Source organism: Leptonotus elevatus, chromosome 20 (genome assembly GCF_054856555.1).
Source record: "Leptonotus elevatus isolate MCC_2025b chromosome 20, RoL_Lele_1.0, whole genome shotgun sequence".
Classification (NCBI taxonomy): Eukaryota; Metazoa; Chordata; class Actinopteri; order Syngnathiformes; family Syngnathidae; genus Leptonotus; species Leptonotus elevatus.
Window position 1 is genome coordinate 9,707,078 of NC_141258.1, and position 27,768 is coordinate 9,734,845.

Below are 27,768 nucleotides of genomic sequence, written 5' to 3' on the forward strand. Positions count from 1 at the left end.
TCACATTGAAACCAACATTTATTATAAAAATATCACCAATCAGGACACACGGTTTGCATGGTCATTCATTACAATTCGACGTTTCAATAGTGTGACACCCACTACAAAACCGGGTGAAGCTATAAGTGTTATTTGTGCTCGGCTATGAGCAAAGCATAAAAAAAGAAGAAGCATGTACGGTTCTTTCTCAGGCAGGAAATGAAGGAGATGGTCTACCACACATCATGCTCATTAGCCATTCCTCCCCCCCCTTCACCCGCCCATCACCTGCTGACATTTTTGGAAGGGAAGAGACAGAAACTGTCAGTGTGAAATGAGGTCAGCGATAGTGATGCTGATGGAAAATCACCTATGAAACCAAGCAGACAGCGGATGGACACAAACACAAACCGATGTACACGCTTTCCGGCAGTTTCTCCAAGACACACAGATGTGTTGCTAAAAGGTTGCCATGACAACTCTATCTCAGCACGTCTGGGTGATTGTGCGAGTCTCTGTGCGCGTAATTGAACTGAAACATTTGGGACTGGAAAATAAAGCACATTTGTTTCAGCATTTTCATATAGGTGGTCTGCAACACGACAAGATGGTTTCAACTGTTTCAAATACCGTCAATTATACAGAGCGAGCAGAAGTGGTTCGAGACTGGAACTCAGCTCTTTTAATTATACTTTTAATAACGTGATCGCACTTAATGCTGTTTTCCAAAGACACTTCAAATGATTTGAGAAGTGTTGCAAGATACAGGCGGAAAATCCTATCATAGGGATACAAAAAAAAAACACATCTGACTGTGTTTTCATTATCAAGCCTTAAAATATGAGAAATTGCATTGTAATCCTCACCACAGAAAACAAATTAACTCAGAAGGGATTATTTGCTCAGAATGTGAACAAGACGTGAAAGATTAGTACAGATCAGTGAGACACAAACTATTATAAGAAAACATTTGCCTGTGCAATAGATAAAAATGATTTTTCAAAAAAAGAGGATGAAAAGCTTACCAAATCTTTCCTGCTTGTTTGTATGAGTCCACTTCAACCATACATGTATCGATAAATGCTAAACATTAGAATCATGTGTCATACCATTTCAAGTTATCACAATCATGGACAAAAATAATACTACTAATAATAAAGCAACAATGGTTCATCATCATCGTCATCATCAGCTTAATGCTGCTCATAACCCCTAGGGGGCATCATTGCATAGATAAATCCATGTATTTGGTACAGCTCAATCTCATTTGTTAACATGCTAACTTTTAATCTCTTGTTTGTAATTACAATTATTGCGCTATGCCTCACATGCAAAACCGTGTTATTTGTAGCTGCACGTCACGTTGCCAAAACATTGTACAATGCCATGACATAAACAGCACCAATATTTAGCATGACTTATGACGACACAGCTTCTTGCACCAATGCGACGCATTTTGTAGGCAGTGACTCCTTGGATGGAGAATTCAGTTAGGTGGAACCTCAAAATTGGTAAGGCCCTACAGTTGTATAATTTGGAAACAAAACAGAGCCTTAACAGGTGCATTGAAAATTCAATGGTTCCAACTGTCACCAAGCAAGACTCCAGCATATTCACGTTTTGCATTTCCGAGAAAGTCCCCGACTTTGTAAACTCTATTAACAGTTGTTTCCACAGAGTAAAGGGAATATTTGACTGAAAATTGTTATGTGAGCTGTCTGTATGTGTTGCTGCTCCATGTTCACTATGTTATAGTCAAAAAATGGTCAGCTTTTTGACAATTTTGTAAAAGCTAATATTAGCCAATGAAATCTGTCAGGCCCTTGAGCTGATTTTTACCCATTGCATGTGGGTCTGTATCATATACCCTGACAAACTGTTGATTGAGCGTGTACAATTTACTGTTATACGTTTTTAGCAATTAGCTTGAATTAGCTTGTATAAAGTTCTACAGTGTAAGAAAGAGCCACTTTGAAGGGTGACTGAAACACTACTAAGTCTATGCCAAAAGGTAAGGAGAGCTGCAGTTTAGAGTTTTATCATTTGTGTCAATGTATATAGAGGTTCCACTGCAATATAATAAAAATCCGTTGATACGGTAACACCAGGAGGGCCATGAAAGATTCATGTTCTTACATTTCAATTGAAAAAAAAAAAAAGGTGATTTGGTAGACCATCATGCTTGCAGAAGTTTCCTGAGGTCCTCGTCCATCCCCCCCGTTCGCATCTGCTCCAGGCTGTGGTAGCGGTGGACCACGCTGTCGGCCGTCACCACCACCACCCTGACGCCGTGGGTGTCCTCGCCCAGTTGGCAGCCGATGGCCGAACTCACGACCATGTCGAGGCCGCCGTGGCAACCGCCTGCGTTCCGGTGGTAGTGGCCGGAGAAGACCGCCTTCACCCCTGGAGTGGGAGAGGTGCAAACAGGTATGACAAACTCTTTTTTTCTTTTTTCTTTTTATATGTATGTGTGCTTATGTTCCATATCTGCAGAGAAATATGACTAAGATAGGCTACTATGTTTTTTTTTACAGCGCCATTCGATTCACACCACGTCTGACCTTGATGTCATCCAAATGACAATGGAAAAAAGAAATGATTAACACCTCAAAGCACTATGACCAAAATAGGCCAACACTGGGTGACTCAATGCTACATTGTGGAGATGTGGATTTAAATCGCTCACTTACAAGTACAGAGTGTGCTTAGAACGACTCCCTGCTGCTTTATTTCTCTGGATAGTGATGTTGACTTGACGCTCACTTAGCATTAGTGCAATTATTAATATCGACTAAGACAGTAATGGTATAGACAAGAAAGAAAGTGGGAGGGAAAAAAAGTTCCAATGAAAGATCTCTCAGCCTTCCACTTAAATATTCTAACAAAACAGGGACACGCATTAGGGAGTCAGGATTTTCAATTTATTTTCAATTACAAACTACATTCTCATCAGAGCGGTGCAGGTTGGCTTAGCCCTGCAGCTGCGCCGCCGTGTCACTGTGGCGTAATCATTGGCCATGCGGAATTATGTGCGGAACAAACTTTACTTTGAACAAGGGCTGAGAAATTATTGTTTATCTGCGTAATTCTTCTCCGGAGTTGTGTTGGGACAAGCTCGTACATTTTATTAATATTGAAGCTGTGCATTGAAGGGGAATGATTGATGTGTCAAGAATGAATTAGGTGAGCTCTGATTTGCCTGCAATGAGGTGAAGGTAGTGAACATAAGAATGTAGCTTTTTGCTAAATAAATGATTAAGTCCATTATAAAATATTGCAACGGGGGACGAGTGGTTAACTCATTTGCTCCCAAAAATGTACAGAAGGCTTTAATGCAGCCTCTGAACTGAAGAGAATGCTTGAAGCAATGGTAGTTATTACAAAAACGGCCAGCAAGTGGCAGCAGAGTATAAGAGAACTTATACTAATAAAATCTCACTGATACAGAATTTGTTTTTGGGTTTTTTCAGTACAGAATAATGATTTATTGAGTGATTTTCCCCACTCGATTTCTCCTTCGGGGTACACAAGAACTGGGAAGGTTGTGCCTGACTAATCTATCTAATTGTCCACCCAGCAGAATTGGATCGCTGCGAGCTTATCATGATACACGACAGGCTTTCTCTCAAGGTACAGCTGAGAAGTCAAGTGAACTGAACCAACAGACGATTCAAAAATCACTACGCTCTGTTGGGGTATTCATTGGAAGAAACATAACAGCGAACTAACCCAGTATTGGTGAGACTGAGCTGAATTCAATAGCGCATGTTCCCCCTCAGCCAAGTCAGTGCACATGATGCCTTAGATAGTTCCATATTTTCCACCTGCGTCCATGTCTGCTCAAAATTCGAGAGATCAGTAAGCCTCTCTCCATAAGATGTTATACTCACTGTAGACACCCGTCGTCTTGCATGTGACTAGCATTTGTTTATCAAATTTGAAAACTAAATATTATGGAAATGTTATTATTGTTCCAAAACGCCTGCAGGCAGGTTACTCGAGTGCTGTGGACTTGCAGATGACAGGAATACTAATCCACTTTAAGCATATTCATTAAAAAAAAAAAAAAAATACTCTCAGAAATTAAGTTGAAGACAGACAGAAATAAAATATCTTTGGAAAAGTTTTTTTCAGTAACAGGAGTCAAAGCATGGCGATTGTGCTGTTATTTTTCTATGGAAGGTCAGTTGTTTATTAGATTGTGTTTTTGCTTTTTCTTTGTCTTTTTGGTTTACCCAACAAGGAATATTAAAAACAACAACTTGAGAAGAATAAGATTTACTGTATAGTACTGGAATAAGATACTAATTTCTTGAGAATATTTTTTTTTTGTAAAAAAAATTAATGCATCCAAAATCGAAGGAGGGTGTTATGCAAGGGTACAAGTGAAACTATTTTAATATTTGAGCATGGATAATAGCATATCAGGGGTGCGCATAATACAAGAGTGGCCGATTTTGGGAAGAGGGGGTTAATATAACCGGGTACGTGCTATTCTCGAGAAATTACGGTACTTTACAATGGTTAACTTTTTACAATTGTGTGACAGGTAAGAATAAAGGGAGCAAACATTAAACATTCATTATCTCAAGTTCAAGTTTATTTGTGTCCCCGTGGGGCAATTATTGTTGCAGCAAGCAGTGAAAAACATATAAGACAAACAAAACATAAAGAACTAAGAGCATAGAAGGCTCAGTGTATACTGGCACAAGAATCAACACGACCGTAGCAACGGCCATACATGACGGGGAAAGTGCAATCGGTGCAAACAGCCTTTTCTGTATAAATAGCATACTCATATCAAATCAAGCAATTCATATCAATAAAAACAGTCCATCAATCAGGTACAACTATAATTCATTGCAGGGTTGAAAAGCCTCACAGTGAGTAAGTAGCCTTTGATGCTTTGCTATAGGTTACCTCTGCCTTAAGGTTAATGACAGCTGGCCCCGGGGGAACTGGGAAAACAGCCTTGATTTGACAAAAGACAAAATATGAAACAACTCATTCCACATCTTCCCGGCATACATCACTTTCTGTGCATTGTTCTCAAAGTGCCTTGCAGTGCAGTTGGTGTGGGTGGCCCTCTGGGATTTCAACCCTTTAAACGCTCGAGTCGCTGCTGTAGTCAACCAAGCTACATCAAGGATAAAAATTGTTCTCGTTTACTGACGATACCATGGAAGAAAAAAAACCAATTAAGTGCTGTGAAATACACCATACAACCATCGGTTCTTGCTACAGGGCGATGCAAGTACAGTTTATGTGTCTCCAGAACACTTTTCTTGCTGAGTGGGTAGCTACCCGAATGAAAACATGCACACGCTATATGCTGATAATTCCTGGTCTTGTCTGGGTCTCTGTGGAAAGGCTATTTACCTGTAAGTCACAAAACAGTCCCGCTTCTTTTGTGCTTTGCTTTTATGATAAAGACTCCCACGTGGGGACTGGCCTTTGCTTTAACTAGTAAGAGGGAGGGCGATGGAGGGAGAGATCTGTTTGTGCATTCAGAAAAAAAAAAAAGTCCAGAGTAAGCAGCCACAGTAATGAAAACATACAGAATGCGAAGGGAGAGGGGAGGCGTTACATGCAGTCAAATTGAATTCTCGGATGGGTGAGAAATTTGACATAAATGAGAGCAAAGTACATTCAAAATATTAAAATGTATTTGTTTTCACTGTTATGTACAAGGCTGATTGCAGCCATGTATTACACAATTGCTGAGACTGTTTAATAATCGGAATCACTCTCTGCTGTACCGTCCCTTGCTGACAATGACTACCAAACGATGAGATAGATTAAAGGAATACAAAAAATAAAAAACAACCTTCATGCATCTTATTATGTTTGATATCTACAACCCTTTCTTCCACGCGGCCCTTTTAAATCATCTCCCTTTCATCTGTTGGTCACTGATTTGCCAGCTACAAAATGGGATTTACTAATTGCGCATTGATTTTCTTGCAACCAAACAACCCGCCTTTTGAATTATAACTGAAGAAGCCATTTACCTTCAACGCCGTCCTATCCTATGCAAAGTGTACGCCTTGTACAGAGGCGACATTGTCATCAAAGTGCAGCGAAATGATTACAAATCTGAAATGGTTCTGGTAATTTGCATGACAGAGGGAAGCAAAATGATGTAGCGTGCCGAGACATCTCCCAGCCACAGCCTCCCATAAATCTCTACGACCAATCAGTCATCACCAAGCATCCCTTTCCTACTGTATGTCCTCCGGTTACGCACAAACACCCACACTGACACAAAAGGGGCTTAAGAAATTAAAAAAAAAGTCTGTATGGCGTACATGACTTTGGGCCATTTGGAACATGGGAGTGAATCCTCCTCAATTTACTAAGTGATACACGTGTCTCTTAACAAGATGAATTTTGGAGCCTCTTAAAGACATCATTAACATTAACATCATGCAATTATTCATTCATTTATTTATTTAAATTTGTCTTAATCTTGACGCCGCCTTTTACATAATAAGATTTAACATATGCAAAACAAAAATTAATCCGAGGTGATTACTGTACAGTGAAACGTCGGGTAGCAAACAATTTGTCCCAAGACTGAACTGAAATTTTGGCAAACCAAAGCAATATTATAATGAAGTCCACAACATTTTGGATTATATATGGGTCATTGACGGATAACTTTGTCCGATGATGCTCATTTTATGAATTATCATGTGGTGCGACCAAAGAGAAATAATCAATTTGGCACTTTTATTTTGAAATAATTTCAATATTTTAATAATGTCAAGACAGGGGTTTGTATCATCCACAAGAAAGTCAGGAACCCTTTGGAGCAGCTATCAGGTCTGTCCTGTCTCACAATTATGTAAAACAGGTTCAACCCAAGCATTGGGGCGGCATGGCTCAGTGGTAGAGTGGCCGTCTGTGGGTTGGATCCTCACCCCTGGTGACCTTGTTGAAGTGTCCTTGAGCAAGAAAGTGCTGAAGCGCTATTTAAAAAAACAGTCCACATTTACCATTTTTTATTTTTAGCAACTGGTATGCAGGGGTCATATTTGGACATCATGTGGTACGACCTGAAAAAACAACTAAAATAATAATAATAAGAGTATTGCAAATTTCGTTCAAATTGTGCTGAAAGTGTCCATAATCAAAAAAGATTAATGTAGCTCCTAGCATAAACAATTGCCTTTGTGTAGTTTACATAGCTCGCGGGAGTAAAGTCACGTGCCAGTCAGCCAATCATCATTGTACTTCCTCGGACATGTGACATCATCACGTGTTATGCAGCCAAGCCAATCGGGTACCTGTATTAACCCAACTCGTTTCTACCGTTACAGGCGGGAGCGCTCCTGCTGTTTTGACCAATTCTTGGTCTCTTAGCCGATGAAATGCATCGGAATATGCAGGCGATGGTGACGTGGGCCTCGTAGCATGTTCTGGATTTTTATTCGAGCATTTATGGCTTACGCAGATTCGCGGGAGTTATGAAACAAATGACGCGATTGACGACGGCGCGGGAGGACTTCGGATCAGCGCAAACAGTCGACGGTGGTATTTTGTTAAGAAATTAAATATAAAGGATGGTGAAAATTTCAACGGCTTTGTAACGGAATGGACGATGAATATATACCACTCGATTCCTCGAGCGGTTCTTACAACTGCACTCCAGTGTTGAAGGTAAATATACACGCAGATACGACACAGTTGTTTGTTGATATAAAAACATTAATATTGAAGGTTTATAATAATAAACTTAGGTTTGTGTGAACGCCACAGGTGTAAGCTCTGAAATATTTGTTGAATTATGTTTCTGCTTCAGGAGCTGAGATACCAATTAGTTTTTAATATTGTTGAATTTCCAGGAACATTTCCGGTTTTGGGGGGTCACCATAGGTTTTAGAGACATGTTTTGCCAGGCGCTTTAGGCCTTAATGGGTTAAATACAGGCACCCGATTGACCACAGTTTGTGACAAGGGCGTATGGGGGTCTTTGAATGTGACACGTCGAACAAAATTATATTTTAAGCAGAACAGTTTATTATTCTCGCAGCGAAACGAGACCACGATAGAAAGTAACCTTTAATACCTTGACTATATTGTGTTATCCCAAATTATTAGTTGTCTTTCATCAACGTCATCTTGTGGGCCAAATATAATTTGTGGTGGGCCAATTTTGGCCTGCGGGCCGGATGTTATAGGCTCAGTACTTTATCATCGCTAATCTCAATCCTTGCTGGAAGCTTGCGAACACAACACATACGCTTCCTTGATACTCTCTGAGATAACCTATAGCAAAAAACAAAAGCATTGCTCAACGTCATCATTAAAACAACGGTGTTAAACGCTTAGCTGTGGCCTCTTATCAAATCCTTGCTGGGTGATAAATGTGCCTTCCCTTTTGAAAAGTGGAAGACACTTGCTGATAAAAAAAAAAAAAAAAAAAAGGCCCAATGAGAAGAGAGTGAGCGACAAAGGAAGAGATACAGACTCGGCAGAGCTTATCTTGGCCACTAATTGGCTAATATATGTCCTGCTCAATAGCCACTAGCAATATTGGGAATCCCGATGACTTGAGTTTTTACTCATGGAAAAGAAGAATACGCTGTCAGTCTTCCCGCATATAAACCAATTTATTTGTGCTTGTATGATGAAAATATTCTGGATGAGTAGAACTCTCAGAGGAGGAAGTGAAGGTAGAGTAGTGGAGGGCATATGAATCTAATTACAGTCCTCCATCTACTCTACTGTAGGGCGAGATGAGAGGCTGAGAGCACTAGTGGGATTCCTGCTACTCCAATTGCCTCTTGAATAGGACACACCGGTCCCCCAGCCGCGGGGTTTCACTATTCATCAAAGAGAAGTGTATCAAACGTACTCGACAAATATGACAGTAAACTTTGTGCGCGTCTTCTTACTACTTCTGCTTGCAGCAACAAAAATGCTGTAAACTGCACACTGTGCACTGAGAAGTTTAGTGCAAAGCCGAAGGGAGCCTTATTTTATTTATTAATGATTACAGGTATGATAGCGATGAAGCGGAATGAAAGCACCCTCAGGCACAATGGAAAACTTCCTTTGGGGTCATTAGATCAGTGTGGAAATGGTGGTAAGAAACAATACTGACGGGGGTTGACACCAACTGGAACCCTAAGTCTGATACATACGGGTTGATTAAAAGTTGAAAAAGAAAACACATCAAGTATTACAAAAGGAAAGGCAATTGTTCCGCACTGTACTTGAATCCTCCTGAGTGGCTAAAGGTGTGTGCGCGTATGCATACATGTGAGGTTAATGATGCTGCCCTTTACCGCATTGACAGTACTGATTACCAGAGTACAAGAGCACATCTGGAGGCTTCAGATCATAGGGTGCAGTGGTGAGAACACACACATTGGAGGGTGGTGGGGTGGGTGGGGGCATGATGCGTGTATAACTCAACACAAGGGGAGGTAAGACGAGAGGTAAATTATCATAACCATTATATGTCTAGAGATATGATTTAGCATGGATGAGACCAGAACAAACACACTTTTTCCCCTTACATTTAACAACGCAGCAATTCTGGCGTAATGACTTTTACATTATTGTTGTCTGAAAACGGTTACAGGTTATGACACCGGTGGAAACCGATCTGATTAATTATGGTGGGAAATGTGGAATTTATGTATTAGTCATTAGAGAAATTCTTGGACGCATCGCTACGCAGATGTTAACCATTCTAAATGAATTCATGAATACAACCACTGAATAATGTAATGCTGGCAGAACTGGAAAGATGAAATATGAAGTTCAGCACCTGCTGGACATTCATTGTGGCCAGCAAGCGCATAATTCTGTGCCATATCAAACCGTACATGATAATTCCAGTATTGTAATGTAAAATAATTATATTACTTTTGTGCAGTAATTAAACAAAAGCTATCATCACGTATTTTAAGAAATATATTTGACTTACACTTGTTAACCATGTGGTGCTGCTCAAGAAAAACTATCAAAGGACTTAGTGTTCATAAGTTGTGAAAATATCCATTTTTGTATCTTAGACATGAATTGAAAATAGCATATTTGGATACGCATTCATATTGTAGGTGTATGCACGTACAATACAAGGACAGGCATGAGCAAGACATATGATACATGGTTTTCAAAGTCAGCAGTAGCATGATGTCATCAATATTTATCACCATATGTACTGTGTGCATTACATGTCCTACAGCATATGCCCCATATGCAGCATGAATGTATGGCTGCTGTCAGGACATGCATGGATGACAAAGAACACTTGTTTTTGCATATAAAATGAAGGTTGCACCTTCTAACCATGAACTATTGTTTGCTTGAAGGAGGAATCGATCATGTAAAAAACGGTCATCAGACCAAAACAGGTCAATTTGGTTAAAAACATGCAGACATAATGGATGGCTAATTTCATGAATTATCTCCCCCAACAATCACCTTGATGAATGATTGAGAAGAAAGTGTGTATGTCCGTGTAAGAGGCCCTGTCAATCAGTTGTGTGAAATTGGACCGATAGTGTGACGAGCAAGTGTGTGCATGTGCGTCAAGGAAAGACTTACCGTCCTTGACTGTTATGAAGTCCATAATAATGGAATTTGAAGACTTTTAGGAAGCCATTATTTAAATCAATTGTGGCTGTCCTGTGCGCGAGAAGTAATCCCCTCCTGCGGTTTTAGCTGCGTACGATTCCTCCTGGGCAAAGGATCTGAAGTGCGCTTTAGATATGCTGGCAATGAAGAGCGCCGACAGAACGCTAAGAAGCTACAAAGTATTAAGACAATATATTTGAAACCACTTTACAGATGTCTAAAATCATCTTAAAGTATTATATTTTATAGTACTGGATGTGACAGTGGTTTACAACAAGACTTAGCTCTTTCATTTTGGCAAGAACCTGGTAGCCACCAGCCAAAGAACAAAACAATAAAATCATTCTCAATCAAGTTTCCTGACGTCACTGCGAGATGCAGGGCTGGGCAATACGGCCTCAAAATCGAATTTATAAACACGGACTCTCAGTGGCGTCTCCGGCATGAAAAGTTGAGTGGGTCACAACAGTGGGCACTTTACATCCACAAGCGGCAAAGCCGACACAATAAATTCTAATTCAATTCGAGATCACAATCTGGTGGAAAAGCGCTATAGAAATGAAGTAGCCTACCATTTATTCACAGCCTTACAAATTAAGGCTAAGAATAAAACCTGCGAATGGTTCAAAATAAGGCTGTGCAATTAATCGAAATCCAATTATAATTTCAATTATTGCACTCCACAATTACAAAATAAAAGATTATTAATACTCATTTCGAGTTAAATATTTGCACCTTTTTATTTTGAAATGACAAATTTAATCAATCTTTTTTTGCTCCAAAAGGAACTTACAGCAGTGTTTGTCCCCGTGACATCAGTCCTGTATTTTAATTGGATGATGGGCCCAGTTAATGTGGCCCCATGGCTGTCTATTGAGAGCAGCTTTGGACATGCGCCCAATGATTTCAGTGGCTCATCCACTTAAACAGGCGCTCATGGGGCGGCCCTATTTCAGTCCTGTTTAGAAAGTTAGACCATTGAACTTAGCTTTGTATTATACATACATGTTTATAACGAAAATACCTTAAAAACATAATTGGTAATTATTTGAATATTCTTCTTCTTGATAAAATAACATTTATAAATTATTAGCTTTAAAGAAGACCAATTATGAGCCTGCATAGTGCTCAACAGCGCCATCTGTTGGGGCCAGGCCCCACTTGCCCCAAATGCAGAGACGTTACTGCTGTCTTTTCACAGCTAAACTGTTCCCCCATAAAAAGGCATAGAGATCCATCCTACTGCAAATTGCTGAATAGGAAAAGTGCGTAAAAAAAAAAAGAAATGCTGAAAAGTTGCTTAACTCATTCACCGCCATTGACGGCTATAAACGTCAACAATTCATTTTAACTGTTTGTATTAGTTTAACATTTTTTTCCACTTTTGTTAACAAGAGTATGAATACCTAGATTGTTGTTATTGTACATTTAGAACAGATTTTTTTTTATAAATTGTGAGTTAACTAGTAAAGTCATGCGATTACAAATTTTTAGCGCCTGATGCCCCAAATTTTTTGTAATCTTTTCTTTTTTTAACTCATTCACTGCCATTGAGGGCTTTTAACGTCCAACATTTATTTTAACTATTTCTATTAGTTAATTTTTTTTTTCACTTTTGTTGAGAGTATGAAAACCTATAATTTTTTTTATTGTACATTTAGAACAGATATAAAAATAGGTGATTAATCGTGAGTTAACTAGTGAAGTCATGCGATTAATTACAATTAAAAGTTTTTAATAATCTTAAAAAATATATAAAAAATTATGGTAGTGAATGAGTTGACCAAATCACAAAGTTGTCAACGTCAATAAAATTGATTTATCATTTAGCCCTAGTGAGACTGAGCAGAATAACAGAAGTCCTACCAGCTTTCTTAAATCGATCCAGCAGGTTTTGTCTGACTTCCTTCTGTAGGTTAAAGTAGTTATCATCCTCATCGGGCTTCTTTATGTAGAGCGGAATGTGCTGGAACACCAGGATGTGTTTGGGTGCCTGAACAAGGAAGGACAAACTCATGATGATTCTACTGTCAATTAATATCTGAATCTTAATTAAGCAACGGAGGACAAAATTTACAGAGGAAGATGAGACTTTGTTCAGTTGCTCATCCAGCCATGTTTCCTGAGCCTCCTTCAACTGAGGGCATGCAGAAGCATCATAGAACAACTGGGAGTTCAGAACCAGGAAGAGGACTCCACTCACCTGAGACAACAGAAACAACAAAAATATGCTCAATTCATGGATTAACTGTTGTTTGTGTTTCTTTAGACCACAAACTATAGCTGAGACTGAATCAACAACGCCTCTGCCGGTTTAAAAAAAAGAAAAAGAAAAAAATGCATGAATAACACCAGAACACAGTGAGGCTTCTCAAAATTTCTACAAACATTTCATAACATTGCAGCACAAACGAAAAGACCAAATTCTCATTCAAAGCAACAATTAATTTTCTTGATAACCATCACTCATACAATCCTGTCAAAACCATTAGTTCGACCCGATGGTTAGTAATGGAGGAACAAATTGATACACATTTAAATGTCACGTTGATGACGTCGGCTAATCTGCATTTTGATAGCTCAACAGTCAGTGGAGAGGTAAAAGTGCAGACAACTCATTACATTCCTGCACAAGCACAATTAACAATTTCAAATGAGTGTCAAACCAAAATTAAAACTTCATTAACCCCAGATGAGCACAAATAGCACAAATTATAATCTGAAAACAGAAACAGGTGGCAGTTGCATGCTACATGCTGCAAGCACTGTACATTAGTCTAAAAAAAATAGTACAGTGAGTTAAAGTGATAGCATCATAATTATCAAATAATGGAATATCTAATAGCAAGCACAATTTGCTGCAGAATGCTGGTCAACCTTCATTTTTTTTCACTTTTAGAATTTTTTTTTCCATAGATGCGTTGACTAAAACTTTTATGATAACGATATCTGTACTTGAACTAAGGACGAGTAAGGGATTTTTGGGCATGATGCGTTGACGTGCTGGACGGCTGCATGTATGACAACAGAATCTAAATTTGGTGAGACTTTGTTGGCATTTTTATGTCGGGTCAAATTGCAATATTCACAACCTCAGGATTCAACTTTTGAGGTTCAACTGTAGTTGTATCGAGACCAGGGGTTCTTAACCTTGTTGGAGGTACTGAAGAAATCTGAAGATTAAGAAACACTGACACCGTAATTGTTACATGGTTTCAGTCGAAATTATTCAGCGCCTTTTCTAGACCACAATTAATTTTAAAGTGGTCACTATTGAAATTGACCATCTATTATGTAATGCTAATACTGTACTGTGATTTAAAATGGGTGTTGAATAATTCTGACTGTAACTGTACTTATATCAAATGTAGTAGTACAAAATATACAAAATATGATCTGTTGTTGCTTACCCAGAAACTGAAGTAGTCATCCCCCCATGAAGTGCAGTACTGTTCCACTGTTCTAGGGGTAGGGGTGTTTCCAAGGTCATGATTGCCACTGACGAACACTAGTGGGATAGTAGGGTCTGTCCCCTTCAACGCCGTCTTTAGGTCTCGCTCTTGATCCCCTCTGAGAGGGTGACCTGCAGATTAAAAAAAAAAAGGGCACCTTTGCTCAATTCATAATGTCCTCGTCATATATAATCATAAAACATGGAATTGAAGGCTAAATCTTGATGCTGCTATTTTAGTTCAACTAATATGCGACATCAAGCCATACAAAAGTTCTAAACTTCCCATTAGAAATGTGAAGGGTACAAGTAAGAGTTGACTGAAAATGACTATACCACGATGATGATGGAAGCTTAATGAATGATACCTGTACTGTATACAATTATATCTCATCATGGTTACTAATTACTATATGGAAGATTTCTATGGGAAGCTTGGTCGACCCATTCTCATTGGGCTGAATGGAGCCTGTAGCTATGTTCATTTTTCCAATGTATACGACAGACAAGGCTATTTAAATAACTTAATGCACTCAACTGAAAGTAAACCTTGGAAGGAGATCTTGACTTTTTTTGTGAGCTACCTACATTACCAAATAAAATCCAATCTCTATGCATTAACTTCAATATGTATAACAGCAGAAGGTCTGTTGCCGAGGTAGAGGTGTATAATAGGTTTTCTGAGATGAGCGCAGTGCAGTGTCGCTTTTTGTTCGTGTAAAAAAAAAGAAAAAAAAGAAGCTTGCTACACAAAGAATGTTTTTCTCCCCATGTTGCCATTAGACTTACAAAAAAAAACAGTGATAGCTTAAGGAAAATGGGTTGTAGGAAGTGGAAGTCACTGAATATTATCCATCAAATTGGAATCAATATTCATCTTTTATCCATATTGCCTCACTTGTCCTCATAAGGGTCGCAGGTGAGCTGTAGCCACTAGCCAATCATGGCGGAGGAAAAGGAAGCATACAATCTGGACTGCTCACCAGCCAATCACAAGGCACAACACTCTAAAAACAGTTGGGCCAATTATGGATCAAAAATGGACCGATCCACAGTCCACTTTATGGGTTAAATTTTTTTGTACCCAAGTCAAGGATCTGACCAATTTTTACGAGTTGTTTTACACTAAAAGACCAATTTCTTGACTCAAAGTTGGGTCAAATAGACCCAAGTAGAGGATTGGTCCATTTTTGACCCATTGTTTTTAGAGTGAACAGTCAATACAAACAACCACACACACATTCATACTCTCACTTTTGAATCAAACTAAGATATATATTTTTGGAATGTGGGATGAAGCCAGCGTACCTCGAAGATGCATAACTGTGAGGGCACAAGTGCTAACCACGAGGTCACCATGTTGCCCTTAACATATAATAGAAAAGGCAGAGGTGGTCAATTTACCTAATTTTGCCGGTCTGTCATTTGTCCGTCATGTTATTTTAACCACGCTTCATCACTTGCTTTAGGACCGACAGACAGAGGTGAGCATTCCGTCACTGATGACGGCCTGTCCGTCAGTCCATCATTCGTCAGCAAAATGGGCGTTTGTCAGGGACGGGCTGAGAGTTCCGTCGGTACTTAACCCAGTTATTGATGATTAATTACACTGGCGGATGAAACACACACATACGTTCGTGCAGATTTATTGATTTTTTCTCGTCATTTGTCAGCAAAATGACGGATGCCCCCCTCTAAGTAAAAGCGATTATTTTTAAATGGCTGTTAAGTCGATGATGGATGGAGGTCGTTTTTGATGAATTGCTGACACAAAGCTCTGTTTAGACACAGCATTAACATGTGTGATCTGACCAGAATGCGACAGACTGTGTGATTACACCAAATGTTGGAAATTGTCCCCACTCATGGCTCAAGTGACCACTCGCGAGCGGATCTCATTTCCATGCTCCATGTACATCTGCTCACATCGATTATGTTATTTACATCGGTACGGAAATTCTGAATAGATGTTAATGACAGAGCTGAACAGGGCCAAAGTGCTCAATGCAGGCAATTCGCAGAAGTTTTCAGTTGGAGAGCTGCAACTGTGCTCTTCGCAGATGACGGGGTTTGTTTGTGTTTCATTCCACTGTGACCTATTATGATGGCCAGGCCAGATGGCTTATACGGGGTAAGGAAGGAAATCAAGATCTTCAAGCTGACCCAACCAGGTGCTTTACATTCAGGTATACCATTGTAATCATTGTCCACTGCTCAATGCCAGCTTTGATTGGCATATTTCGGGCAGCGTGGCTCAGTGGTAGAGTGGTCGTCTCCCAACCCAGAGGTTGTGGGTTCGACCCCATGCCATTGTGAGCGCGTCAAAGTATCCTTGAGCAAGATACTGAACCCCCATTTGCTCCTGATGCTGCGTCATCAGTAGTCGAACGTAAAGCGCTTTGAGGGCGGGAAAGCGCTATATAAATGAAGTAGCATTTAGCATATTTTGGACAGTTGGCTTTCAAATGCTAATAAACAAGGATGGAGGAGAATAAGATCTCCTGTATTTATTTCTAGCCATGTGGTCCAACACAGACAAATGATCCTCTGCTTCTTCAAATTAAGAGTTGGTTGAGGTGGTAATGTGATGAAGATTCTAGCCAGAAGCCATTGGCTACAGTCCTAACCTCATAGATTTATCATTTCACCATCACACTATCTGGCCACTGCTATAATTCCAGCCACAGAGCAGAGGTTGTGACACTCCTGAAGCTGGAATGGAAGATAGGGTGGAATGCACAGGTTGTCATTTGAAATGCTGAGGCGAGTGTTGGACCTGCTCGCTCTGTAATAACCCCACTGTTATACACATTTGGATTTTAAATAGAGCAATTCGGCATATTCACTCGAGTCAGCATAACATGTTGATGTATTGACTCCACAGCGGAATCATATTTTTTCCAATGTACCCTGTAATTATTGGAAAGTATCTAGCTCACATTCAGAGATAGTAAAATCCACGAGTTTAATTCTTTCTTCAGATAGTGCTCCAGTTTATGCCTCTTTTTTTTTTTTTTTGTAATGAATTCACAAGATCCAGCAGTAAATTGGAAAGTTTTGCACAGGGGGAAAAAAATATCTGGGCAAGACAGACCTCTGACCTCTGCCCAGAGACATTGACCATAGTGCATGTTCTCAAATAGAGCAGCTAAGTTGTAAAAAACAAACAAAAAAAAACATGTGTTTTTGACAGTGACATGAAGCCACCCTCAAGGTTCTCTGGAAGACTGAATGTGAATAAACATCAGTTAAAGCTATATACCAGATGGGGGTTTTAGGAAGCTGTGGTGCCTTCTGTTGCCTCACACCTCCAGCTGTCTGCCGCAACTACAGCAGTTAAATAACATGTCTCTCTATGAGTCACCCTCATTCAGGAGTCCATTAATCTCCATTTGAGACACCTTGATTTACCTGGCAATAAGGATGAGCAAGAACAAAAACAGATAACGGTCGAAGTCCTTTAGATCTACAAAATATTATAAAATCTATAGTTTTTATTCATGATTTGTTGCATGAGTAGTTTATAGTCAACCGCCGTTGATCACGGGGGTAACAGCAATAGGTGAACATCTTTGATATAGAGACTCTAAAAAGTCATCACAATAGCAAAATCCTACTATTTGCTATCATAAATTCATTTCGAGCTGTCAAATAGCACATGTTGGGAAAGCAAAGACACGTTTTCCTAGTGTGAGTTTTTGCAAGTGGCGTCAAATTGATGTGAGAACAGAGTGAGCCGGATCAAACTTGTGTGATATCAGCAGTAATGCAAAGGCTTCACTGGACTGTAAGGATGAAGAGGGATCTAAGCCTGTAGGTGAAGCTTTTGATCTACGAGTCGATCAACATTCCCCATCTTCACCCATGCTGCTTTGAAGACTGGGGAAAAAAAATCGAATACGCACGTACAGGCGGACGGAGTGAGTTCCTTTCACAGTTCAGAAGACAAAAGTTGAGTCGGGGTGTCTGTTGCAGCTGACAAACATTGCTATTCTTGTACAATGGTGTGAATAAGCCAAAACATTTTGATTTGATAACCCGATTGCCTCATTTATTATTGTTTCCTTACAGGCTCTCAATTGACCTTACCGTAAACCACGCCCGCATGGCCGAGCAAACCAATCAAGACGCAAGACTTCATGTCTGCGTCGGCATGCGAGCTTTGCTGTGGACAAACAAAGCAATCCAGCTCCCGGTGATGTATTGCGTGGTTATCCCAAAGCAAGAACAAATCACGGTCACGGCTTGTGTAAGAGGCATAACCGTGTCCGGTTTATTCCCTTCCTTAAAGCCTAAAACAACTACGAAGAATGTCTGCGCCGTATCAAACTTTGTGGAAGACCACACGACCACTTGAATCCCTCCAAAATGACCAGAAAATGTCTGCACTCAGCTAATGTGCTCCAGGTAAGCTAACCGTCCACGCGTTTGTTGGCATACTATTAACGCCAACAAAACATTGAAACAATGAGGTCATATAAATACATTCTTACCCCACTTGACAGGAACAATGTCCAAAAACGTCGGTTTTGCTGACAATCAGTGTGTCTTTTTCTGACTTCTGCAGCAGCGGACAGTGATGTTCCTTCGGTTTTTGCGCAAAACTGCATGGTGAGGGAGTGACGATACCCTTCACACACAAAAATTAAAGCCCCCTCTGCTTGCGTCGAAGAGAAATATCGGCGTCCTGAAAATACCTGACCGAGAAATCACAAGAAAGATCTGACAACTTGTGTATGCACTTAAAGCTCATCTTGAGCGGTTAAATGTCGGAGGGGGCTGCTCGTCGCATTTAGTGGGCGGGGAGGTAGGGTCAATTCTACTTAAACATGAGCTCTTAAATTTGTACATGGGTTCAATTCATCCATTCAATTCAAAACATTTTCCCCAATCCGAGACTAATAAAGACCATGTATTCTATTCTATTCTATTATTATCTCACAGTACTTTTGTATATCATATTCATCAGCCTTCAACTGCATTTATTCTTTACAATCTGTGTTTAAGCGAGTCGGACCCAAGGTAAGCTGTACTTTGCATTCATGAGTTTTACACACACGTCTGCAACAACAGACAGCAATGCTTCTCGCACTGTACCGCGAGGAGAATGCCTCACACATCCCCAGAGACGCTGCTTGCCTTGAATCCTTTTGTAGTACTCATTAGGAGGCTGTTAAGTCCAGCGTGTTTCGCTAATTTAATCAGCTCACCATCTTTAACTACGACACGCAACAACCCCTTTTAAACTTCAGCTTTTTCATTTGGCAGCTTTGAAATTAAGTGAAAAAGTGGCACACAGGTAGGTTTATTATTATTATTATTATTACTATTTGATGAGGGGCGGCGTGGCATTTACCATTTTTCCCATTACCCTTTTACCTATTAGGTCGGGTACATTATTCACAACTACACTGGTACATCACTGCTCTATGTACTGCACATATCACAAAGATGAAGACAATTGGTGAGTTAACTCGGTAGCAAAAACATCACATCAACACGGGACAGCCATAACAAGAGCTCGTGTTATGGCTGTCCCACGTTGATGTGATGTTTTTGCTATTGGCAAATTTGACTCGAAAGGCTGCACTTTGGGCGTAAAAAAATGTGAAAATATAAATTACAACTCGTAACTTTGTTGGAATGCTTTAAAGCATATGTTTATTGAACAACCTTTCAGATTTGTAAAATGTTTATTTTTTATTTTAGACAATTGTCATATGTTTTTAAATTCTAACAAAAAACTTCAGGGAGCTCCCAGGGTCATAAGTATGTCTTAAAAACTAAATGAAAACCTAAAAATGTTTATAGCTCCCTATAGTTTTCTACAATAAATATTTTTTTCCAAAATGTCTCAAATGTTAAACTTTCAGATATCTTTCAAACAAAAACAAAAGATGCAGAGAGTTCCGAGGGTCAGCAGCATCTCTTCTAAAGCTAACTGAAAATCTAAATAAGTTGTTTCCTGCAAGGTCAACACAGTTCTATATGGCTCTATTATCGGCAATCAGAAAGAAAAAAAAAGGAAGATACAGATATTCGTCAAAATGCCAAATATCGGCGCTGATAATCGGTCTATCCCTACATGGGACTGAAAATGCATACCAAAATTGTGTCATTTAGGCGATCTGATGATAGATCACCGCAAAAACACAGCAAAAATGCAAACTGAAAGAAAGGTAATCTAAAACAGCTTTTCAAAAAATATTGAGGTCTGAACCGTTGCCCTGAGAAATCTTACAACCGGATCCTTCTCAATTTTAATTAAAGTTTCCTACATTACTGCCTCGTTCTTATAAACTATGGTCTGTGGACAATACAATCCTCCACACTTTCCATTTGCGTTAACAGTTAAATTATACGAGTGACATTCAAGTTTCGGTTGGGTCAATGACATTGTAGCTTGTGAACAAAGGTCATCAGTCTGCCTTCTGTTTCCTTCCCAGAAAATGCCATCATTGTTTTGCCTCAATTCAATCCTTTGGACGCATTGACAAGACAGATGAGAAGCAGGATCCCAAGGGTATGTTTGTGTCATTAAACGACAGATGTCAAAATAAGGTATGAGATAGCAAACAGCAGCTGTTTACTCAAGATTGAGCGAATAAGTCAAGAGAAGATGTCAGACTGAGCCGAAGGAGATATAGAGAGAGAGAAATGTGTGAGAACTGAAATACAGTTGCCAATTTCCTGTCACCAACAGGCAAGCATCATTGACAACGGTGGTTGACAGCTCCCCCCCCCCCCCAGCAACACCTATTCATTCGCCAATGTAAATAGTTTGGGAGGACTAAGGCAGGGCCCTTAGTAAAGAAGCGCTAACTACTAAGTAACTAACTAACTATTCGTATAATGCGAAAGGGGACTACGAGAAAATGATTTAATGCATACACTAATTAACTCCCAGCCATTTTCACCGAAGCAACCCCCTTTGCTCCCGGCTGTTTTACTGGATTTTGACTGATTTTGCAAGGCACACAGAATATTCTGTTCTAATGCTTTAAAAACATGGAACCTACCAAAAGAAAGATTAGAGTCTCTTCTTTCATCAGGAAAAAGTATTTTTTTATCGGTTTCTGTTTTTGCAGAAATTAGCATTAGAATATAGCTAAGTTTCATCATTATTCACAAATCTGTTTAAAATAGTGGGGAAAAGCACTTTTTGCCAAATGGCCCTGGTTGATTTCTTATACTCTGCAGCCACCTGCTGGCCATTTTTTGTAATAACTACCATTGCTTCAAGTGTTCTCTTCAGTTCAGAGGCTGCATCAAAGCCTTCTGTATGCTCTAGCATAAAAAAAACAACATAATGAGTTGAAAATGTGAAGAGCTCTGCTCATTTTCAGATCATAATGAAAGTAACGAGAGTACTGAACAAGTAGAGAGAGCGAGAGACAGACGGATCCGCCTCTTGACTCACTTTATGTGTGCACTGCTCAGGGCCAGACAGGCACCTTGCGCTCGCTCCCTCATTATCATGCGAAGGTAGTTTGCAGTGGTGGAGGGCTTGCGGCTTTTTTGTTTTGTTTTGTTTGTTAAACACACGGTTCATAAATACTTTTAACCATTTTTATGACTATGTTATTGGGTGGCAGAAAGAGAGACTTACAGCAGCAGGGTGACAAAGGTGGTTGAAACACACATCAATTGGATGTTCAGTGGGGAATACATAGTGGTTATTTCCAACAATGCATTTCGACTTTGGCCTTCAACCAGACTGGCGACATGAATTGATGACTAATGTGCTGAGAACAATATGTACTAGAAGGTTAAAAACAATGCACACTGCTCTTGTCTGAGAGGATGATATTAAAAAAAACAAGGGAGGGAACTTACTTTGTTTTGTTTTTTTGTTTCCCCCAACGGTAACCAAAGAAAAAAGCACAGCTAATCTGGCCTGATCAAAAGCCGAAATCTCCTTCAGAATAGAAACTAAAGCTTCCAGAGAATAGCTAGGAGGGCTGTGCTTTTTCATAGATAAATATCAGCTGCTGTCATGAGGGAGGATGTTGTTTACAGACTGGCTGGGAAACAGAGTAGGCACAGGCGCAAACCTTCCTTGGCATGGAATATTTTACATCTTTGAAGCACCCCATCGCCTAAACGCAAATCAGTTAATTTGATCAGAACAATGCAAGCCAGGGAACCTTGCATGAACAAGAATCCATGTGCTAATACTGCACATGCAGTGCATGTATGTACAGTATATCTTTTAATCAGCCCCAGGAGGCCTTCACGCTCTGCATCCAACCCCTCGAAATGTCTTGCTTGTTTATCATCACTTGTATGAAAGACTGATACATTCACATCTCATATTTAAAATTCACTGGTTGACCTTTTTTTGCAAATTATTGCCACTTTCTTTTGATTGTTTATTACTTTTGTACAGTATACATGTCAGCATGTTGAATGGCGAAATGGAGCGCGGATCAGTCAGAGCACAGCTTGTGTTTCGAAACGGTTAACCGCTATCGGCAATTTGGGGGCGTCACTTCAAGCGCTATGAAATAGGTGCTGCATTTTGTGAGGCAGTCTGAAGTCCCGAATGATGCGTTAGGGGCCACCTGAGTATCATTTGGTTGGACTTAAAGGACCACACCGTGTTAAAACTCACACAGCTGGCATCTGTGAGTTGACATGACGCCTTCTAACGTGAGGCAAATAATTGCCAGCTCCTTTAGTGACAGCACCATCTTGTCTTTACTGCCCATACGCCTTCAGAGCCACTGGGAAGACTTTATCGCCGTTGCGGATTGCTGACGGTCTTAAGTATGTACTTTTCAGCTTTCTTAAGAATACTCGTCATGTCCAATCTCACCTACTGTAAATAAGCGACATGTCACTATTCCTACAAGGTCACAAGAGAGATTTGCTACCAGCAAAAAAAAAAAATCAATCATCAACAAAAAGGCCAAATTACTGTATTTCCATGTACAAAATATACTATTAGCCAATGTCCATTAAAGTGGAAGTCAACCTTAAACATTTCTTGTCAATAATATGTTCTATGCAGCCCCACTAGTCTAAAAACGGTATTCTGGTTTTAATATTGTGAGTGGAATCGGAGTTGAGCAGCAAAATCCAGCAGTTTTTATCAATATCAGAAGGCGGCCATGTGATGTCATCTTCAGTCGACAGTAAGTGGCAAAATGGCCGCCCCCTGAGATGGATAAAAACAGCTGGATTTTGCTGCATAACTCATATTCCAAAAATGTGACATTTATCAGAATGTCATGTTTAGACTAGTAAGGTCACATATTATTGTCAAGATTTTTTTTTCATTCACAAATTCGCCAATTAATATTTTTTTCTGTGGAACTTTTTCCCAGCTATACGCTGAAAAACACCCGGAAATGGCTTAAGACACCACAAGATGCCGCCAAAGCCTTGCTGTCTAAACAGGAAGTTCAGTTTCTGAGTTTTAAAACGTGTCTGATGCTGTAACTATGCATTTGCATGTTGAACGGAAGTTAACACGCCAACTTACATCAGATGCGGAAGTGCTACGTGAACAGAGTCTATTGTCACTCAACTGTAAAAAAATATGTTCAACACAATTTGAATCATCAAAAATAGTGATAATGAATCCGTACTACCTGGCATGGCATGGACCAGGTCGCCACACAGCACCATAAATCTCGGCCGAGGACGCAACTGGTTCATGGCTTCCACCGCTTGTTTGGTGAGCTCAACTTCCTCTGCCCATTCATCTCCTCCACTTTTGGAGTCGCCCTCTCGCCATGCCTTCATCAGACCAAGCTGGGGGTCTGCACCCTGGATGAAGTAGAATGGTCCTTTCCACTCATGTTCAATATCTGCAGAGGAGCAAAATATTCCATCGTTTGTGGCATGTCAATAATTCAATAAATAAATGTCAGATTTTCCTGTAAGGGAACAATTATTTAATATGCTTAGGCCACAGTCCACTTCCAAAGAAAATTGTACAAACCAGCATGCAGTAGGTAGGGGTGGGAATCTTTGAATGTCTCACGATTCAATTAGATTCCGATTTTTGGGTGTGCGATCCGATTCAGAATCGATTAAGAACGATTTTTGATTCAAAATGATTAGATTGACAATGATTTTTGCTTCAATTTATAGATGTTCAAGGAATCGTAATGATTTACTCCAGTCTGATTCACTAATGCTAATTAGTACACTACTCGCGGCACTTTTATCACTCAAAAGAACGAGCTCCAGGCTGCAAAAAAACTACTTTTATTGGAATAACTTGATTGTGACTTTTTCCTTCTACTCTCTAATGTGGCTACAACTTAACAGTTTATTAGACCGCGTGGAAAAACACTGCCCCTAAGTGGCCAAATCAGGTACAACATGAACAGCGCTCCCAATAAAGGCAAACACAAACAAAGGGAAGACAGTATAAAATAATTTGAATAAAATCTATTCTGAATCGTACTAAATGAGAATTGCGATTCTTATGAGAATCGATTTTTTGGCACACCCCTAGCATAGACACCAAAATTGCAGGCAAAGTTATGTCGGACTTGTTGAGCCACTTCACACAAACAACCCTTGCAAAAAACGATTAACAGAAAGCTCTTATGTTGGAGTGATTGAAAGGCAAAGGTGAGTAGTTTGCATAATCCAGATATTATATAACAGGAGGGCTCTAAAATCGAATCACTCTCAATATTGATAATATTCATTAACAAGAGCAAATTGTGCAAAGCAAACACTCAGTCGCTGATGGTAATGATGGATGACGTCATGTTGGGCATATTCAAAAAGAGAAATTGTACTCCCCCGCAGCCACAAAATTTCAAAAAGTTACCATGTCGCTGACATTCTTCAGTCAAAGTAAGGATTAATAATCTGATCGAGAGGAATTACAATTTAATTTCCACACTTTAAATTTAACTCACTCGATTTTGGGTGGCAGACCCCCCCCCCCCCAGCTTTAGTTACCATGACGACCACGGAGAGCGCTAGGGCATGCGACTAAGTGAGTCGTTACTCAGTGCTGCCAATTTAACACATTTTTCACTATATTTAGCAACTTTTCCAACTCTTTAAAAGCTTCTTTTTTTTTTAAGCGAGGCTGTTATTGAAGACTAATGGAGACTCCCTCCAGAGCAAATGTACACCGCACATCATCCAGACTGCAAATGAGTGGCACGACTTGTGTCAAGCCACAACTACCATACAGCGTTTAATATAATTACAATGTACATTTTCCCTGATATGTTGCCTTTAAAGCAACACTAAGGAACTTTCCGTTTTCGTTGATAACGGTGGCGCCATATGGACAAAAGTTGTAATGTTTTGGCTGAAGGAAGACCACATTTCCCATGAGGATCAGCGACGTCTCTGAGCCAGCGAGTGAAAGCTGGGCCAATGTTGATCCTTGAAGGTTCTTTTATCCGGGTAGCCAGCCAGGCCTCCCTTTTTCTTTTTTTTTGTTTCCTCAGACAAAAGTTTTCAGTTAGACAGCACATTGTAGTTTTTGTGTGGCAGGGTTCCTACCGCCCTCCTCAAAGTTGCTTAGTGCCAGTAAAAATGATACAGAGCCCCTTAGGCCGTGACAAAGGTACCATTCAACTAGTTGTCAGTCGACGTTTCATCAGAAGAGTTATGAAAATATGTTATGAAGGTTAAAAAGTACCTTAATGTTAAATTCAAATCAGTACCAGATATTTCCTGACCCTTCGTTAGCCTAACACTTGAAAATAATAATCAAATACATACTGTAAAATAGGGGTGGGAATCTTTGAATGTCTCACGATTCGATTCCGATTTTTGGGTCTGCGGTTCGATTTAGAATCGATTTTTGATTGACAATGATTTTTGCTTCAATCTACAGATGCGCAAGCAATCGTAATGCTCTACTCCAGTCTGACTCGCTAATGCTAATTAGCGAGCTACTCGCGGCACTTTTATCACTCAAAAGAACGGCTCCACGCTGGTTTATTTTTTGGAATAACTTGATTGTGACTTTTTCCTTCTACTCTCTAATGTGTCTACAACTTAACAGTGTATTAGACCGTGTGGAACCACACTGCCCCTCAGTGGCCAAACCGGGTACAACATGAACAGCGTTCCAAATAAAAAGGCACACACAGACAGTATAAAACTATTTTAATAAAATCGATTTGTGGACATTTAAAACCTATCCTGAATCATACTAAATGAGAATCGCGATTCTTATGAGAATCTATTTTTTGGGCACACCCCTAATGTAAAATAACTATCTGGGACTTAATATCCAGACTCTGGAAAAAAATATACAGTACATGCTTGGCAATTAATGAGTTGGTTTGGGGTTGAAATAAATAAATGTGTGGGGGGAAAAGAACAAACGGACCTACGTCCCGACTGCATTGTATTCAAACTTGTATTTAAGTTTGCATTGTATGTAGGTTTCCTTGTACTTCACAAGCCCATTTTGATTTGAAAACATTTACCTTCCCACAGCCGCATATTTAAATCGCAGTGAAGCATATAAAGAAGCATTTCTGCTTTCCTTTTGTGCACACTCCTTTCAAAGAGCTGCATGGAGATCTCAAATTAATCCTGCATGCTTTTTTGTTGCGCCGAGCGCAATTTATAGAACAACGGCTCTTTCTGTAGTCAGATATATGAACTATTTTAACGACAAAGAGGAAGATTAAAAACACACAAACACAATACAAGGACTCCATGACGCCTGTAACGTTCCCCTGACAGGCTGTACACATCTTCAAACACAAATCATAGAATCTCTTATGTGACAGACGCTGAACTTGGAACAGAATTTACCTTCATTTGAGATTGAAACACAAAACCTGAGCATTGGTAAATTATTCAATACATGACTCTTTTTTTTTTCTTTTCTTGTGCAGATTTATTTTCTTTTATTAGGTATTAGTATTTGGAGCATTCTGTCTGCCCCCCCCCCCCCCCAACAATTCTTTATTTGACAAATTGGAAGCATAAGTAAACATATACAAGACATCACTTTGCATGTCCTTCTGCCAGCAAGTTCATTTAAAAGATGTATGGCAGTAGTCACTGAACAAACTCAACTGCGTCAATTACATGTCAGATTCAACATACAATTCGGTTAGACAACTATTATGTCTTGTTTGCTTGTTCATTTAAAAAGGTGAATCAGAAAAATAGGGCTGTGAAAGTGAAACATATGCTAGTAACAAATGACACGTTTTAGTTCCCTTTTCTAATAAGTTGTGACTAATGTCTTCGTTTAAAAGATACTCAAATTGCATTTAACACAAATTAAGCGACCATCGAAATATATAATGATACACACTATGGAGATAAAATTCGATTATCTGTACTGTGGTTAGTAAAACACAAGTATAGCACAAACAATCATTTAAAAACAAGTTAGCAAAATAGCAACTTAACTTGGCTTTAAAGGGATACGCGGATATATTGTTACCACAACTAAAACACAAGTTACGTAGCGACTTTACACAACCGGCGACCTCAACTTATTACAACGGCTGGGGAGCTAAATCGTTAGCCTACAAGTTTCGTAACAGATGCTATGCGCGAGTACCTTCACTGAGTCCGGTGAATGTCCGATGTTTTGCCCTGAGAAAGATATCCTCCGTCCCAGCCATTGGATTCACAGGTTAGAGTTGTCCAACCTCCAAGCCTGTGTGGTTTGCCGAGCCAGCCTCCTGTCACGGTGGCTGAATGTCCGGCTGCTGCAGAAGCTAACCGGGGTACACTATCGGTGATCGATTACAATGCCTGTTTTGTCTGCAAGTGTCTTTGCT

At 39.7% G+C, this 27,768-nt stretch overlaps 1 protein-coding gene across 1 annotated transcript; it reads right to left on the reverse strand.

Annotated features, from left to right (window-relative positions):
* On the reverse strand, positions 1 to 27,768 carry cpped1 (calcineurin-like phosphoesterase domain containing 1). Its single transcript, XM_086065330.1, has 6 exons — positions 27,546 to 27,768; positions 23,620 to 23,838; positions 13,983 to 14,155; positions 12,650 to 12,775; positions 12,439 to 12,565; positions 1 to 2,382 (listed from the first exon to the last, which is right to left on the reverse strand). Exons 1-6 carry the CDS (start codon positions 27,607 to 27,609, stop codon positions 2,156 to 2,158), a joined length of 936 nt encoding a protein of 311 aa, XP_085921456.1. The 5' UTR covers positions 27,610 to 27,768; the 3' UTR covers positions 1 to 2,155.

What these genes read in the sequence shown, in the direction of transcription:
- cpped1 (XM_086065330.1), bottom strand. Translation starts at nt 27,609, where the DNA reads ATGGCTGGGACGGAGGATATCTTTCTCAGGGCAAAACATCGGACATTC. An exon ending in CCTGGTCCATGCCATGCCAG is followed by an intron (nt 14,156 to 23,619) that starts GTAGTACGGATT and finishes TTTAATCTGCAG; the next exon opens with GTCACCCTCTCAGAGGGGAT. An exon ending in ACAAAGTCTCATCTTCCTCT is followed by an intron (nt 12,566 to 12,649) that starts GTAAATTTTGTC and finishes TTCCTTGTTCAG; the next exon opens with GCACCCAAACACATCCTGGT.